Below are 16,428 nucleotides of genomic sequence, written 5' to 3' on the forward strand. Positions count from 1 at the left end.
AGGATTAAGGAGAACTTCCTCAACTTGATAAAGACATCTACAAAAAACCAAGCTAACATGATACTCAATGTTCAAAGACTGAATGCTTTCCCCCTAAGGTCAGGAACAAGTCAAGGAGTTCACTCTTGCGATTGCTGTTCAACACAGAACTAGAAGTTCTAGCCATTGTCATAAGACAGGATAAGGAAATAAAGTTAGAAACTTACAGATAGGAAAGAAAGAAATAAAACTTAATGTTCACACAAAAATCTATTGGTGACTATTCACAGCAGCTCCGTTACTAAGCTGGAAATAACTAAAATGTCCCTCAATAGGTGAATGATTAAACTAATTGTGGTACGTCCATACCACAGACTACTACTCAGCAATAAAAGGAATGAACTACTGATACCCACAACAACTCAGATGGATCACAAGGGCATTATATTGTGTGAAAAAAGCCAATCTCAAAAGGTCACGAACTTCCCCATTTATGTGATTCCATTTATGCAGTATTCTAGAAGTGACAGAATTATAGAGATGTGAAACAGATTAATGATTGCCAGGGGTTGGGGATGGTGGAAGGAAGAGGGTGTATAATTATAAAGGGGTAGCAGGAAGGATAGCTTTGTGTTGATGAATTAGTTCCACATCTTGATTGCAGAAGTGGTTAGATGTGTGATAAAATGGCATAGAACCACACACACATTGTACCAAAATCAAATTCTTGATTTTCATATTGTATTATAATTATGTAAGATGCAGCCACTGGAGAAAACTGGGTGAAGTGTACAAGAGATTTCTCTACACTATATTTCAACTTCCTGTGACTTTATAAAAAGTTCAAAATAAAGAGTTAAGAAGTAATTATAAATATGTATAAACATGGCTATATATAATAAGTATACTGTTATGAAAGAAGCAAACAAAAATACATGAGGTCATGTTGGCAAGAACTGTTCATCCAAACTGAAAAAAAAATTTACTAAATGGAGAAGTAAGAACATTTTGGAACTCTCCACCCAACTTGAATTCACTCCTAGGAGATTAATAGTACTCTTAATTGCAGAATGGTGTAAATGCCCAGATAACAGCATATATAATACTAGCTTAAACTTTAATGGTGCTTATTAACTGCTGGATGCTGTTTTTTTTGTTTGTTTGTTTTCATGTATAAACTCCGTTGAATTCTTGTAACAACAGTCTTAGGTAGGTACTACGATTATGCTCATTTTATAGATGAGGATACTAAGCCAGAAAGAAAATAAGAAGGAGTTGTATAAGGATATCCAGCCAGGCTTTGCTCTAAGGATGGGCATGGCTTGCGCCCAGTCCACCTACTGACCTTGACATAGAAAATCCACTGTGTCTGCATTGAAGCGAATATCCCTCCTAGCCTTGTGCTCAGAGGAAAGCCAGAGGCTGAGTAATAGCCAAGTTTGAGGGAATCCAGAGTGCTACTCAGGCTTGATTGAACGTCTGTGCAAAACAATGGCTCTTGAACTCTATTTCTGTCTGGGTTCATATCAATTCCCAGTCAGATCTCCAGAGGGGAGAGTATTCTGCAGTGTATAAATATTAAAACATCTCTTTAAGATGTTGGACACTTATGAGTACTGACATTAAAACTATCTTTTACTGCCCTTTCTCATCCCACTGATTATTTACTGTTTGAAAGGATAAACACAGGAAAGCAATTGACCTAACAATGGCTTATTCTTGATTACACATTGCATTAAATACAGAAATTATGAAGAGGGTACTTTGGAATCTGTCTCTAGCATCAGCAAAGATTGTGTAATGAATAGGTATGTGGCTTCACCTAATAGAGTAATGCAAACCTCAGGTCACAAGAGGCCTGGAGTAACCGTGGTAGATCAACACAAATCTAGCGCCACTACAGAGAAGTAGGTCAAAGCCTAAGGCTTCTGATACTTCTTTGTACCTCTATAGCTTTGAGTAGGATGCTTTGCACCTAACAGACATCTAATATTTTTTAATGGAATGAATGAATGAATGAGGGAGAGAGGGAGGGCAGGGTGTCTGGCAGGTGAGGAGCAACATGCATGCTCTTTGCACATTTAGTGGATTCCAACATTTGTAAACTGCAATCTACAGTGATAAATGCATTTTGCATCATATCCCAGTATTCACTCACATACCCTGTACACTCTGTATACATATGCACATATGTATATACATTTTACATACATATATAACTTAAAGAAATTATGAAATAATTCTTACAGTTATTACAATCTATTGCAATGATCTTTTCTATTCTTGTCAATCCTATTTTCTTAAAAAAAATGTTGGTTGATCCCACTAAATTGATTTCAAGGTTACAGCCTGCAGTTTGAAAATCCCTAGCATAGCTGGAAGCTCATGCATGGATTTTGGACTCAGACCTGGGCTGGGATCCTGGCTCTGCCAACGTATTACCTATGTTACTATAGGTAAGATTCTTAATTTCTCTGAGCTGCTAGTTTCACACTTGTGAAATAGATACCTACTCTACAGAATTTCTGTTACTTTCTGAAGCATAAATCTGAACAAGCTACCTCCATGTCAAGGGTTCCTTGTTGCTCTTGAGTCTAAAGGCTTTATCTCAGATTATATGGCCTTTAACAATACGGCCTGTGTTCACCTCCATCTTTTTCCTCCAGCTGGCCCCAATTTACATACCACACTCTAGCTCTTCTGATATATGCAGTTCCCTAAGTGTACCATGTTTTCTCTTTGGACCTTTGTCATGCTCTTCTGCCTGCCTGCTTAATTTCTACTTGTTCTTTAGGTCACAATATAGATTCCAAGGAGTCTTCTTTGGCCACCCAGATCTGCATTCAGTGCCCTTCTCTTGTGCTCCTATAGCCTCTTTGGCTTACCCTTCTCAAAGCATATCACCATTACTTTTCCAATATATAAGCTGCATCCCCCTAGAGGGCAGAAGACTCTGTATTTGGTTCTGTTCTGTGTTATCTATGATGTCTAAAAAATTCTGTATATTCCCTCCTACCTCTCTTGGTAAACAGGATAAGTTAGATGAATATATCCTCAGGATCAGGACATTTGTTTGAAAAACAGTCAAGTCAATGCTTAGATGACAGCTTTAAGAAATCAGAGTAACTCTTTGGCAAGCATTCCTCAAATGTGCTCACTTACTACCAGTGACTGGGGATGGCACAGGGGTGGAGGTCTTGGAAATGGATGGTCACTGAGTGCCAAACATCCTTACCTAGCTTATGCATGATAAAGGAGAAGGCTGTCTACATTTGTCACCCCTGGAAGTTCTCAACTTAGGCAAACATAAGTCTAGTAGAGTCCCAAGAGTAGGGCTCTCAGAAGATGGAAAAAAAAAAAAAACTAATGAGAACATCAAGTTTTAAAGAGAGGGGATGGAGGAAAGTAGAGTTAATGGTATATCAGTTACTATTAGCACTTATCTGGTCATAGAGATTCTTTCATTAAGAGATTTCTCATTATTCTTTAAAAGTCACTTAAAAATTGATGGTAATATGTTCTAAGGAAAAAAATCTGATTGCTTTGTTCAACTGATGAATTTTAACTCTCTATGGATATGGCATTTATCACTGGGATTCCCAAACTGAACCAAGGGTACTTTGGCTCTGTTTGTAGAAACTAAAAAACACATCTCCAAGTAATCTACTGTATTCACTGTTCAAATCCCTACACACAGCCTCACAAAGCTGTGAATCAGAAGTGAGAGCAAAAAAGCTGTTAAATGAAAGTAAAATTAACAGGAAAAGTCACTGGAGAAAGAGACTGGGGACAAACACCAACAGAGGCATGAACCGTGCATGACAAAGCTGTGACTCACTGAAATATTAAACCTCTGAAGTCAAGCAACTGTTTGGGAAAGAGACATCAATGATCCTGCATTGCCCCAGGAGCACAAGAGATGTTCACAGCTGGCCATGAAGCTTTCCTGTTAACACTTTTCCTATCCTTCATCATCCTTATCTTTGAATTTCCCCAAACATATTTTTTCAGTATGTTTTCAGTTTTCCAGAAAACTAAGAATACATGTTCCCCACTTGCTTTACTTCAGTGATATTAGAACTTATTCAGACTGAAATATTTGGGTCTTAGCTATAAAAGAGGGTCTACATAATAAGAATTGCCTCCCACAACAATATACTGAACAGCATCAATATATTGTAGCATCAATCTATAATTTTTGCATTAAGAAATGGAATTAAAAAACAAAAGAAGAGATATCATCTAGCGGTAATCTGTGGTGGATTCCATGGAGTGATTCCCTAAAAGCCATTAGAACTCCTTTCTCCCTTGTCTTTACTTACTGGAAAGATGAAACACTATTTCTCAGTACCTCCTTGTAACTGCAAGAGACTTATAGGTTTTGCCAATGAGAAGTTGTTGGGGTCTCCTGGGAAATCTTTTCAAAGAGATGAATTTGACTGGCACATTTCATTGGCCATTTGCACTTTTTTCCTACTTTCTTCTTGGAGAGTGGACACAAAGTCTGGAGCTGCAATAGCCATCTGAGAATCATGAGGCAACATGAGAAAAAGGCCTAGCCACTGGGGGAAAGTAGAGGAAAAGAAATGAAAAGAGGGCCAGGGCTACCTACTTTCCTTGAAGGTTGAGACAAGTATATCAGTTGGGTTTTCTATTGTTTACAGCCAAACGGGGTCTGACTGAACACACTGTTGCTATTGACAGCTCTTCTGAGGCCCCTAGAAATTTGGCTAGTCTGTTCTGTGGACAACTGTTGAGCCCAACTCTGAACCAAATGGACATTCAAGTAACATGGTAGGAAGATAACATTAGTTCTGATGACATGCTTAGGGACATCTAATGAGTTATGGTTTTTAACGAACAGTCTTCCATGATGTTCATGGATGAACCAAAAATGCACACCAGATAAACAGTAGACTGGATTAATAGCTAACTTAACATCTGAAGGAGTATCGATTGATGGAGGTCTCGAGTGATGAGTTGCAGGGATTGTACTTGACATTGACCAATGATCTTATCAATAACATATAGGAGTCCACAATGATTAAGTATGAGGATGGCATAAACCTAGGAAGGGTAGCTAATATATTGGAGGACAAAAATCAATACTTTAAAATATCTTTATTGGCTATAACAATTGGCCAAACCTAACAAGCAAACATTTAACTTGGTGCAATAATGACAGCTGATTAGTTGCCTTGTTAATTAGGCCACATTAACAAGTGTAAAGAATTAAGACCAAAGGATGTAATAAGAGTCCCATCGATTTCTGTGCTTTTCTGACCATATCTGAAACACAGCATCCAGCTCTGCATGGCACGCTCAACAGAGAGAGGGCAGTCATAAACTCAGTAGACTTGAGTGTACTCAGAATATGGCTACCAAGAAGGCTAAAGATGTGGATTATAACATAAGACATGACTAAGATAGCTAGGGGAGTTTATACTGAAGAAATTATTATACTTCTCAAGGTTATGTATTTGTTCTCTTCATCCTTGTAAAGCCAGCTCTGAGCACAGAGCCTGCCTCATGTTGGAGTTCAAGAAATGTTTGTTAATGGAGGTGGTCATAGCAGCCACTTCAAATACCTGAAGGGCTAATAATGAGGTTTAGATTCTGTGTCCAGGTAGGTTGATCCAGGATCTATGGTAAATGTTACTTGGAGCAAAAATTATTTATTGAGTGTAGACTGTTCTGGGAATTGTAGAGATAATGGTGAGCCAAAGCAGACAAGGTCCCTGTCCCCATGGAGCCTGAACTTGAGGCCAATCATCTCTGAAATGAGCTGTGTGCCCCCCGTTTGAGAGGATGAAGAACACATTAGAACTATTACTTATGTTTAAAACAAAATCTCATTCTTTTATTAATTTCTATATTTGGTGTGTATTCTACAATGCATATATTAGTAAGGTAAATAAGTGAATATCACTTAGAAACAAATACACATATTTTGGGGAGTTAACACCCAAAAGCATTTTTACTGACGGGGTGTGTGGTTCAACACATCTGGCTAACTCTGGTAAAGAATTTCAGATAACCCCGTGGGGTAACACAGAACCTCAACTGCGTCAAGGGCCACACACACTTTCCATTGCCCCTATTTGGGACTACTGTATCCTTACCCAGACATAAAGCTGTAATGGTCATATACTGTGGGGGCCTTGAAATGCTGGCATTGCGGAGGGAGCCTAATGCATTATAAACCCTAGGTAGTTGTCAGGCTTTGGGGACGGGACTTAACCCATGCTCTGTTCAAATCCTGGGAGAAACAGTCCTGGGCAAATGCAGTCTTTTGAATCCGACATGGTGGTAGGGATTTTTTTAACCACCATCTTCTAAAGATGAATCCTTTATAAGCCAAGTGTTTCTCAGAAGGGCTGAGCATTCAGGGTCAACCCTTGAGAAGCAGGGAGGTAAGAGGCAGAAGCTGCCCCTATTCAGAAACCACTGTGAACCACACAATATGACATGTTCCTTGGACACAGAGATATATGAGCAAATAGAGGTATACTTTATATAGATACCCCCAAAATGCAAAAGGTAAAATCGTACTTAAGCATCACAACGTGTGAGGCTGTTTATATAACCTTCCTTTTGCAGATGAGGATCAACTGCCTAGGCGGGGTTTAATTCCACGACTAAGTCTCACAGTTCAACCCTCCGTGAGCCCCGCCCTACCTCTCGGGATGGGGTCCAGACTCCTCACGGAGGCCCACCAGGCTCTGTCATCTGCCTTTTGCCCAGCTCTCTGACCCTCGTGTCTTATCTCTCGTCGTTACTCCTCTCACTCCGGTTTCTATTTTCTATTTTATTGCGTTTCCTCTAGTTCCTCTAACACTAGCGTGCTTCCTCTCACCTCCTGGCTTTTGCCCACACTGTCCCCTGTGCCTCCAACCCAGCAACCCCAAACTAAGCAGTCACCCCATGCTTCCCTTACAGGAGCACTTTTCGCACTGTGTTCTCATTGCATGTTTACATTTGTAGCATCCACTGGACAGTAAGTTCCATATGGAGAAGAAGGTCCCCGTCTTCCTCCTTGTTTCCTGATGGACCCAGTACTGAACTCAGGTCCTGACACTTAGTAGACACTAAATAAATAAAGTTTTGACTCCATGCTGTGCTATCTTGGGCAAGTTACCCAGTTTGTCTGGGCCTCAGTTTCTGCAATGATAATAAGAGAAGGCTATTCTGGATGGTCTCTGAATTCTCTTGTTAGCTCTGAAACACTGTCATGTAAAGAATTTCAAGGTTGCAAGCCTTCCCATCTTACAACTACTCTTCTCTCTCTTTACCACCATGCTCACTCAGTTCTCACTTCCTAATCAACGCTCTTATTGTAATTTTCCCTCTCCTCCTATCTAGCTATTGACATTGTTCTCTCTAAATTAATTAATAACCTCTTAGCGGCCATATCCCAAATCCTCTTTTCAGTCCTCATTCTAATGACCTCTCTGAAGCATTTGAAAATCTTACCACTGTGGTCTTGGCTAAACATCTTTCTCCTAGTTTTAAGCCAAGGTTTCTGGCTGTTTCTTATTTTCTCCTGTCTCCAGTGCCACTCTCTTATCCCAGACGCTTGCCATCCTTCACTACTCTAATCATATCTTAATTTATCTCACCATCTAACCATCTTCCTTTTTGTCTGCCATCAAGCTGGCAGAGCTATTTTCCCCAAATACAGATCTATCAGCTCATCACCTAGTTATGGCATTTTGGTGGCTCCCATTGTGCACAGGATCACCCACTGCACACACACTACTGCTCATCCTTCTGGAGCCCAGGGCAGACACCACTATTCAAGCATAACTGCAGAACCCTTCTTTCTTCCTTTCTTTTCCTTTTTTTTTAAATTAAGATTTTATTTTTTTAGAGCAGTTTTAAGTTCACAGCAGAATTGAGGGGAAGGTACAGAGATTTCTCATATACCCTCTGCACCCACACATGCATAGCCTCCCTGCTTAATAACATGCCCTGCCAGGGTGGTACATTTGTTAAAACTGTGAACGTGCACTGACACATCACTATTACCCAAAGTCTGTAGTTTACATTATCGTTCACTCTTGGTGTTGTACATTCTATGAGTTTAGACAAATGTATAATGACACGTATCCGTCTTTATAATATCATACAGAGTATTTTCACTGCCCTAGGAATTCTTTGTATTTCACCCGTTCATCTCTCCCTTCATCTCCGACCTCTGGGAACCTGATCAGAACCCTTCTTAACACAGATCTGCAGACAGCTACTACCAATTAATTAGTGTGAGTATAGGATGGAACCTATTCGTTCACAGTTTGGCTCCAATCTGCTTTCCAGCCTCATCTCCTCTCACCTTCCTTCCCATCCACTCTCCATGTTCTGAGTTTCCCTAATGTTCCATGCTCTTTCCGGCCACTTCACCCCTGTACATGCTAATTAGTCTGTAAGGAAAACAATTTTTCTACTGTATCTGGTCAGTTCTTATGAATCCTTCCAGAGCCAGTTCAAATATCATTTCCTTTTGGAGACCTTTTGTGAGCAGCAGAGTTAGAAAAGAAAAGCTTCTTTTTCTTCTGTTTACATTAAGTTGCAATTATCTATTTTTACATGTGTTGATTCCCTCCTCCCTATAATATGACTTCCTCTGGAATGGGACCGTATCAGTCATCTTTGTATCATCCCCTAGAGCTTACAACAGTAGCTAGAACGCAGCAGGTGCCAAATGAACACTTACTGAGTGAGTGAAAGTCTGTACAGATGACTAAAAGAATGACAGGCCTCTAACTGTAACTACGGTAGGGTTAGAGCTCAGAGCTCCTGCTCATGGGCACTGTTCGGGATGCTGCCACAGCAACTCGCTCAGACTCACCTGGACCCAGGCATGTTGGAAATTTCAGAACCTCACTGACAAAAACCAGTGATAATAATAATGACGATGAAGATATGATGATGATAGCTAACATTACTGAATGCTTATTACGTGCCGAGAGAAAAACTGCTTAAGGCTTAAAGAACAAGGAGCAGAACAATTTTTAAATATGAGCAAAGATAAGAGCAGAATAAAGATAATCCTGAGTATAAAGAGTTACACTTTGATCTGTTATCCAAAAATATGACAACTCTCTAAAACTCCACTGAAAGAACTTTAGATCATTTATTAATACGAAGAGGTCAGAGCCAAAGGAAAGAATATTGCTTATACAGGTCTGGGCTGGGCAGTAAATAACATTTTTTTTTTCCTGATATCATTCTATAGTGGCTACAGTTACAATTATCCTAAGAAATTTCTGTCCAGGTCAAATCTATGTGGGTGAAAATTAGCTTCAGGATAGAATCTTCTAGTGTCCCAAAGAACAGTCATAATGTCTGGCCAAAAAAAATAAGCCTTAGGTGACAGAAAATTGAGGAGTGATAGCATTGACTGTTGTATGCTCCTCTTAGAGACTTTCAGTGCACATTAGCCATTGGGGATAAGAAGAAAGAAGTAAGAAAACCTGTTCAGTGTGGCTTAACACAGAATTCTCCACGTGCATTGGAGGAGTGGACATTTTTAAACAGAATGCTTATTATTTATTTTCATGGAATTAGAATCGGAAATATTGGCTTTGGAGGTTCCTAGAAACAGTTCTGCACTGGGATTCTAGCAGAGGGCCCTTGCCATGGGGTTTACTACGAAGACCCATCTGATTTAGAGAAGGGAAGATTGGCTGTCGTCTGGGCCAGAAGAGACTCATGCCTGGTATCATTATTTACGTGATAAAAATTCAACCCTTTATAAAGGCTTGGGAGAAAAAGGCCAGCCTTTAATCAGTCCTCTGAATTAACAGTTTTGTTATGGCTGTCTCACAAAGTCACAGGAATTTATATTTTCATTTTATCCCAAAGAAAAACGTGACCATCTTTCTTTAATACTATCAACCTGGAGGCTTGACAGTAAGGATTAAAAATTGCTCCTTCCTTCCCACTTGGTTATTGGAAAGGCTCTGAAAGGTAATCGGTCTTGTGAAGCTGCACTTCACAGTCTGCATAAAAACGCCATGATTTTCCTTCCTCTCCCCAACCTAATTGAAAGTGCATAATATCACCCACCTGGGGAAATGTAAATGGTAAACATATACGATATATCACGCCATCACACAAAAGCTGGTTACTAATAGGGACTGGGTGGTTGTCAGGACCAAAGGGAATCTGGAAAACAAGTCTTTTTTTCATCTGGAATGAGAGCTCTTTGTGCCTGCCACCCTTCCCCCCTCATCTCCTCCCTCCAGACTTCAAGTTACAGCAGATTAAACCAAGGTCAGTCAATTCATTCCTTCGGTGTGTAATTCCAAGGGTCACCTAACAATATATATTGACGAACACCCTCCTATACCAGCCTTTCAAGGGATAAGGCATTTTGCTTTTGGCAGGAGGTGGGGTTGGAATCATCTTGTTTCCTACCTACTTCAATTGTACTGACAGATGGTCCTATTATCTCTTTCCTCAGCTGCGAAACCTAAAGATCCTTGGCCTTGTCACCTCTTATCTTTCTCTACTTCATCAAACTCCTATTGCCAAGATTATCTCCTTTCTACCTCTGATCACCCATGAATATCTATGCAGGATCACATATGCCTCCAGTAGAAAATCCCAATCTTTGCAAAGTCTTCTGGAATTCTGAGGCTATCTATAATTACACCCACTTAGAAGTCACCACTCTCTTCACTGACTCTTCACCTCCAAGTGTCATGCCATCTTCTTGGATAAGTCTTATATAGTAGGGTTCTTAGGAGAAAGGACAATATTCCTTCAAAGTTTTATCACTAGCTCTCTGTTACAATATTCCTTCAAAAATTGCTCCCTGTTGCCTCATGAACTCAACTACTACTGTTCATTCATGCCACCTTAGAACTGTCAATTGCTTTATTTTTGATGGCTGATACCTTACGGGTAGGTCAAAGCATAGCACTTGTCAAGGGCACTATGTCATTTCAGGTTTAATAGATGGAAGGATATATTTTTATCTGCTTCAGCAGTAGAGATGATTTGAAACTTACTGAATTAAAACTACATTCATCTTTCAATAAGTTCTATTACCTGTCAGCTGGCACTGGTGGCTGGTATGGCTTGTTGACCTTGGCATAGAGACCCTCTAAGTGGTCTCTCTCTGGAGACAGTGGACGGCCATCCCGAGGGTACCCCAGTGGTCCAGCCCGAGGGGGAGATGGAGACCTATAGACATTTGCTGATGCGCATGGTTCCCGGAAGTGGTTTACTCTGGCATAGTTGGGGTCCATTTCATCATCGTCCATATCATGCAGGGATCCAATTGCACCAGCGGCATAATCAATAAGACCTCTTGCTTGCTTTTCCCTTAGCTCCTGATGTTTTGCCCCAATCCTGAAAAATGCAGAACAAGATGTATGTGAGTTTATATGCTGATACAATGAGAGACTTTCCTGAATCTATGTTAATTCCTCCTAGTCAGTCACTTAACTTGTCGCTTTCCTGGATACTCAAGATCACACCATGCAGAAGTGCCAATAGCAGATTCCACAGGATTAATTTTATATCTCTGACCTTTATTTGTTACAGGGTCTTTACTTTTATAGCAATGCTATAGGTATTTTAATATCCTGCCCACTGATGACTGGGCTGATTGCAGAGTAAGAGGCTGGTTTTCAGTAACATTTCCTCCCTATAAATGGGAACAGGCCATCTTTGGTGTAATATTAAAGAAGTCTGACTTGGGACAGGGATGCATGTTAAAGAGCCCATCAGAATCTTACACTTTGTCTGTGATTTTATCATTTGGTGACTTTGAGTTCTAGTGTATTCTTCTAAAGAAAAGAGCTTGCAAAAATTGATTTAAATATGAAAAAGAAATACAGGGGCTTTCTGGTCACTAAAAGCAGTGGGATCAGAGATAATTTATGAGAGACTCTAAGTTTTTTGGTTACACAAATGGGGATCATTGTGTTTCATTATACAGGGGCTAGGGACAGAGTAGAATAGTGAAGAAATTAATAGGCTCCTGACAGAGACGAATTGGTGCATATAAGTGAATTAAACACCATTACTGGCCGAACTCCACAGCTCTGAAGCCTTTAGTGATATTACAAAATGCTACGGCTAATCAGCATACTTACTGTGTAGACTGGGAATGGGAGCAGAAAAAAATACTTTGGTGGATTCCAAATCCAACTGAATTTTGAGAATTTTTCATTTAGTCTGGAAAGTGTTAGGCCAGATCTCCTAAATTCCCAGTTACATGTTAAAATGGAAAGGTCACTGTGGCATCTTATTGGACGATGGTGATTTGATGGTATCAGGAGGTGTTCTCCACTAACGAGGAGAGAATGTACCCTCACATCACCGGGTAAACAAGGTACATTGTGTACAGGAGGAGAAAAATAAGATGATGCTGGCTCAGGTGGTGAAAGAAAGACTCAAGAAAGGATGGGGATAAATCTGAAGAACTAGGCTCAGAGAATATTAGAGGACCGTGGACTAGAAGTGAAAGATCTATATATGCCTGGAAATGTATATTGAAGGCCTGGATGAGTGAAAAAACAGAAACTGAATTCTCTCAGTATCTTTTCCTCTTCAAATAAAAACAGCTATTTTTGCACATGGCAGCTAGTCTTATTTTACAGAACATCAAACTCTTTGTAAAATTCTTTAAAAGCCATGATTTTTCAAGGTCTTTTCCCTTTTGGCAGAATGGCTTTTTTTCCCCTTTGAGTAGAGAGGAGGAAGGAAAAGTAAAAAGATGAAGAAGAAGGTTTAGGACCAAAAAACCAGTATCTTCAAGTCACAACAGATGAAAATAAATGCCAGGATACATTACTGCGTATCTCTTTTGACTAGGTCAAATCATGTACCCTACACATGAGTAATGAGAAGAATTTATATTTTGTGCAAAGGGGAGCTTGAATCTCCAAGGGATTTTGAATGAAGATGAAAGGAAGATTACACAGCAGGGTACCCGTTAAGAGGCCCTGCCTGTCCTCTTTCAATGCATGCTAGTTCCAGATTCATGGATGTTTGTTTTGAATAATTTTTGATGAAGAAGATAACCTGCTCCATTCTGCAACAAAACAATCTTCCCAGGGACGGTGCAGACTGGATTACTGGAGGATGCTTGCTGCACTGTGATGATATGGCTGGATTTCCATTGCAAATAGAGCACAGGACATCAATAAAGTTAGGGGGTGGCATTTTGTGTGGTTACTATTCCTCCTAAGTGGGATGCCTTCTAGAGAAATCACTCAGCAGAAAGATGAACATCTCATGGCTGCCACACGGGGCTACACTGGTGCATTACTGAAAGAGGAAAACACCAAGCTTGACTTTTAAAAATCACAGAAATAGAACACTAGAATCTGTGTTCCTTATTTCATCATTTCTCCTTTTTAGAGGTTTTCTCATTAATTAAGCTTGCTGAGTATGTAAAGGTTCTCAGATGAAAAGTTACTCCATATATGCAAAGCAATATTTTACCTTGTATTTTTCCTTTCTAAAACAAAACCAAATTTCTCCTCTCTGCGCCACTGAGTGTTTCAGTAACTAATTTCATATTAATCACTCAGTAGGTGAAATAGTAATGTCTGTGAACCGTCATTATTATGCCATATATCAGGATCTCTCCGCGTGGGGGAGGACAAGTCAATCTCTGTAAAGGGGTGTATGGAAGCAGAGAAGACTCTCTCAAGAGAGAAATGTCAAGGAAATATATTTTTTTTGGTTGTTCTGACCTCCCTCTGTTCCAATTCAGTGTGAGAATTCTAATTGTTTATATAGTCATTTCCACGTGGATGTCTCCTTACCACTGGGAACTCAACCTGTTAAAATATCTATTTTTCAAAATAGTCCTGGATAATATCCCCTTTTGATTGGATGGTACCACCAGCTTCCTCATTCTCTCCAGCACACTTGCCTTTGAATTGCTTAAATCTCCTCTTTCTCTCTTCCCCTACAAAAACATTGTTATTTCTTTTTTCCATTATACCTCTTGGATAGCCTCTTTTATTTCCATTTCTTTAGCCACAGTTTAGTGTTCAGGCTTTATATTGCCTAAATCTGCACTGTCCAATATGGTGGCCATTAACCATATGATGCTATATAAATTTAAATTGGAATTAATTACAATTAAAAAAATTTAAATTCAGTTTCTTAGTTTCACAAACCACATCTCAAGTACTCAACAGCTACGTGAGCTAGGGACTACTATACTAGACAGTGCAAATATAGACTAATTCCGTCACTGCAGCAGGTTCTATTAGACTGTGCTGGCTAGATTATTCTAAGATTTTTTGGACATGTCACCATATCCCACTTTAATCTGTACCTTAAAAGGTGATTAGAATAATCTTCCTCAAAAGAGCATTTATATCATATCTCTGTCAGATCAAGGATCTCTAACAGAAGATTGTGATAAATGATAGAGTAAGAGTATGGTTATTCGACTTTGTTCCCTGAGCTCTAAATGAATGAACAATTGAGAAATTGGGAAGAAAATTCCATCTACAATATAATTAGAATACATCCATAATCTTAAAACATGCAATGAAATTCAAACTCAATCCAAAAGGGATAGTGTATCAAGAGTTGATATATACCTTTGTCTCTAGCAGGGTAGGCATTTTACTGAAAGTAAGAGAAAGAGTTCATAGGACTATAGACAACAAACTTTTACTTAGAAAAAGAGAGTTTGAAGACAGGGGTAGGACATTGGGATTGTAGGGTAAATCTTTGTGAGGTTCCAACCTCAGAAGGGAGAAGAGGCAGGGTTAGAAGAGACAGATTTCCACTAAAAGAGAAATTTCCTTCTATCCTGAAGAAACTTCATGGAGGTAAATGGGGAGAAGAGAAAAGAAGCATGAACCTGCTTTGTAGCTGATAGGGCAGGATGAGCAGAGCAGAGATAACCACGAACCCAGCAACGTAAAACCTTAGGTCATTTAAGAGGCTTCACTAAGCAGGCTGATCTCTTGTTAGGGTGATGTGCTCTCCCAAAATGGAAGGCCATAGAAAACAAGCCCTCAGGGCAGTGCACCCAGCAGACCAGGCAAGAAGATATTTTGAGAGAACACATGGAATTCAAGTGGCTGGTGACCTTAGATCACTATGCCCTGTCATCTAACATTATATTTTAGTACAGATTTCTAAAAAAAAACCCAAATTAAACACCATAGAACATGGAATTAACTTAATGGGTGATAATAAGCGTTAAGAAAATTAAATATAATAAAAGAGAAAATATTAGGGGTTATTGCATATAGTAAGCATTAAGTATTGTGTCAAGAGAAAAATCAAGTCATCTAAAAATCCAGGCAAATGCAGGCTGGCCTCAAACATATATAAAGACAAAAGAAAAACGTTTTCAAACATTTACAAACTCAAGAGAATATAACGCTTGTTGACCCATCTTGCAAAACTACTTAATAATGAATAGCAGCCAACCAAGAATTGAATCCAAATGAAGAATTCAGCCCAGCAAAGCTGGGGAATGACAGGTGTGGAGGTGAGCAAAACATTCATTTAAATATAAAATGAAGGCTAAACATTTGTAGGAAGAATAACTACAGAAAAATGTAAATATTATAAACTCTGACAATATAAAAATATCACTATGAAAATCAGAAGCTAACAAGGAGGTGATTTAGGAGAAAGCATTCCTCACCTTTTAAAGCAGGCATCCGTAGTTACTGCTTAAAGTTGATAAATCAGGAAATGGGTCATAGTATATGAAATACAATTACAAAAAACCCAGTAAAACAACAAATTATCAGCAGAAGAGAAATACACAAAACAAAACCACAACCATAGAGTAAAAAATAGAAAACAGAGGAAGCAGTAAAAAAGAGAGTAACAAAATATAAGATTTTGTAACAAAAAATAAGATTTATCTATTATGACAATAAATGAAAATGGAATAAATTTCTTTATTATAACTAAAGGATCCCAGATATGATCAAAAAGAAAAACACACTACATGTTATCATAATGGTGAAAAATAAGATACAGCCTATATGTACATTATAGGGGAAATTAAATATTGTACAATTTAAAAATAGGGTCATGCTATTCCTATATTAAAAAGAAATAAGATATACATATGGGTCTAGATATTAGTGAATATTTGTATGTATATGTACGTATCTTTGTATATGCATAGGAAATGTCTGAAAGGATACACAAAAAATTCATAAAAATGGGGCTTCCCTGGTGGTGCAGTGGTTGAGAATCTGCCTGCCAATGCAGGGGACACGGGTTCGAGCCCTGGCCTGGGAAGATCCCACATGCCGCGGAGCAACTGGGCCCGTGAGCCACAATTACTGAGCCTGCGCGTCTGGAGCCTGTGCTCCGCAACAAGAGAGGCCGCGATAGTGAGAGGCCCGCACACTGCAATGAAGAGTGGCCCCTGCTTGCCACAACTAGAGAAAGCCCTCGCACAGAAACGAAGACCCAACACAGCTATAAATAAAT

General features: G+C 39.3%; 1 protein-coding gene across 1 annotated transcript in view; it reads right to left on the reverse strand.

Annotated features, from left to right (window-relative positions):
• The window catches only part of PARD3B (par-3 family cell polarity regulator beta), a 1,036,702-nt gene that overhangs the window by 175,909 nt on the left and 844,365 nt on the right, over positions 1–16,428 (reverse strand). Inside the window, exon 20 of the mRNA XM_027123437.1 lies at positions 11,035–11,337. Coding sequence (XP_026979238.1) covers positions 11,035–11,337 — 303 coding nt within the window. The remainder of the gene's footprint in view (positions 1–11,034; positions 11,338–16,428) is intronic.

Source organism: Aethalodelphis obliquidens, unplaced genomic scaffold (assembly GCF_003676395.1).
Source record: "Aethalodelphis obliquidens isolate GAN/ISIS:26980383/991018 unplaced genomic scaffold, ASM367639v1 scaffold2, whole genome shotgun sequence".
Classification (NCBI taxonomy): Eukaryota; Metazoa; Chordata; class Mammalia; order Artiodactyla; family Delphinidae; genus Aethalodelphis; species Aethalodelphis obliquidens.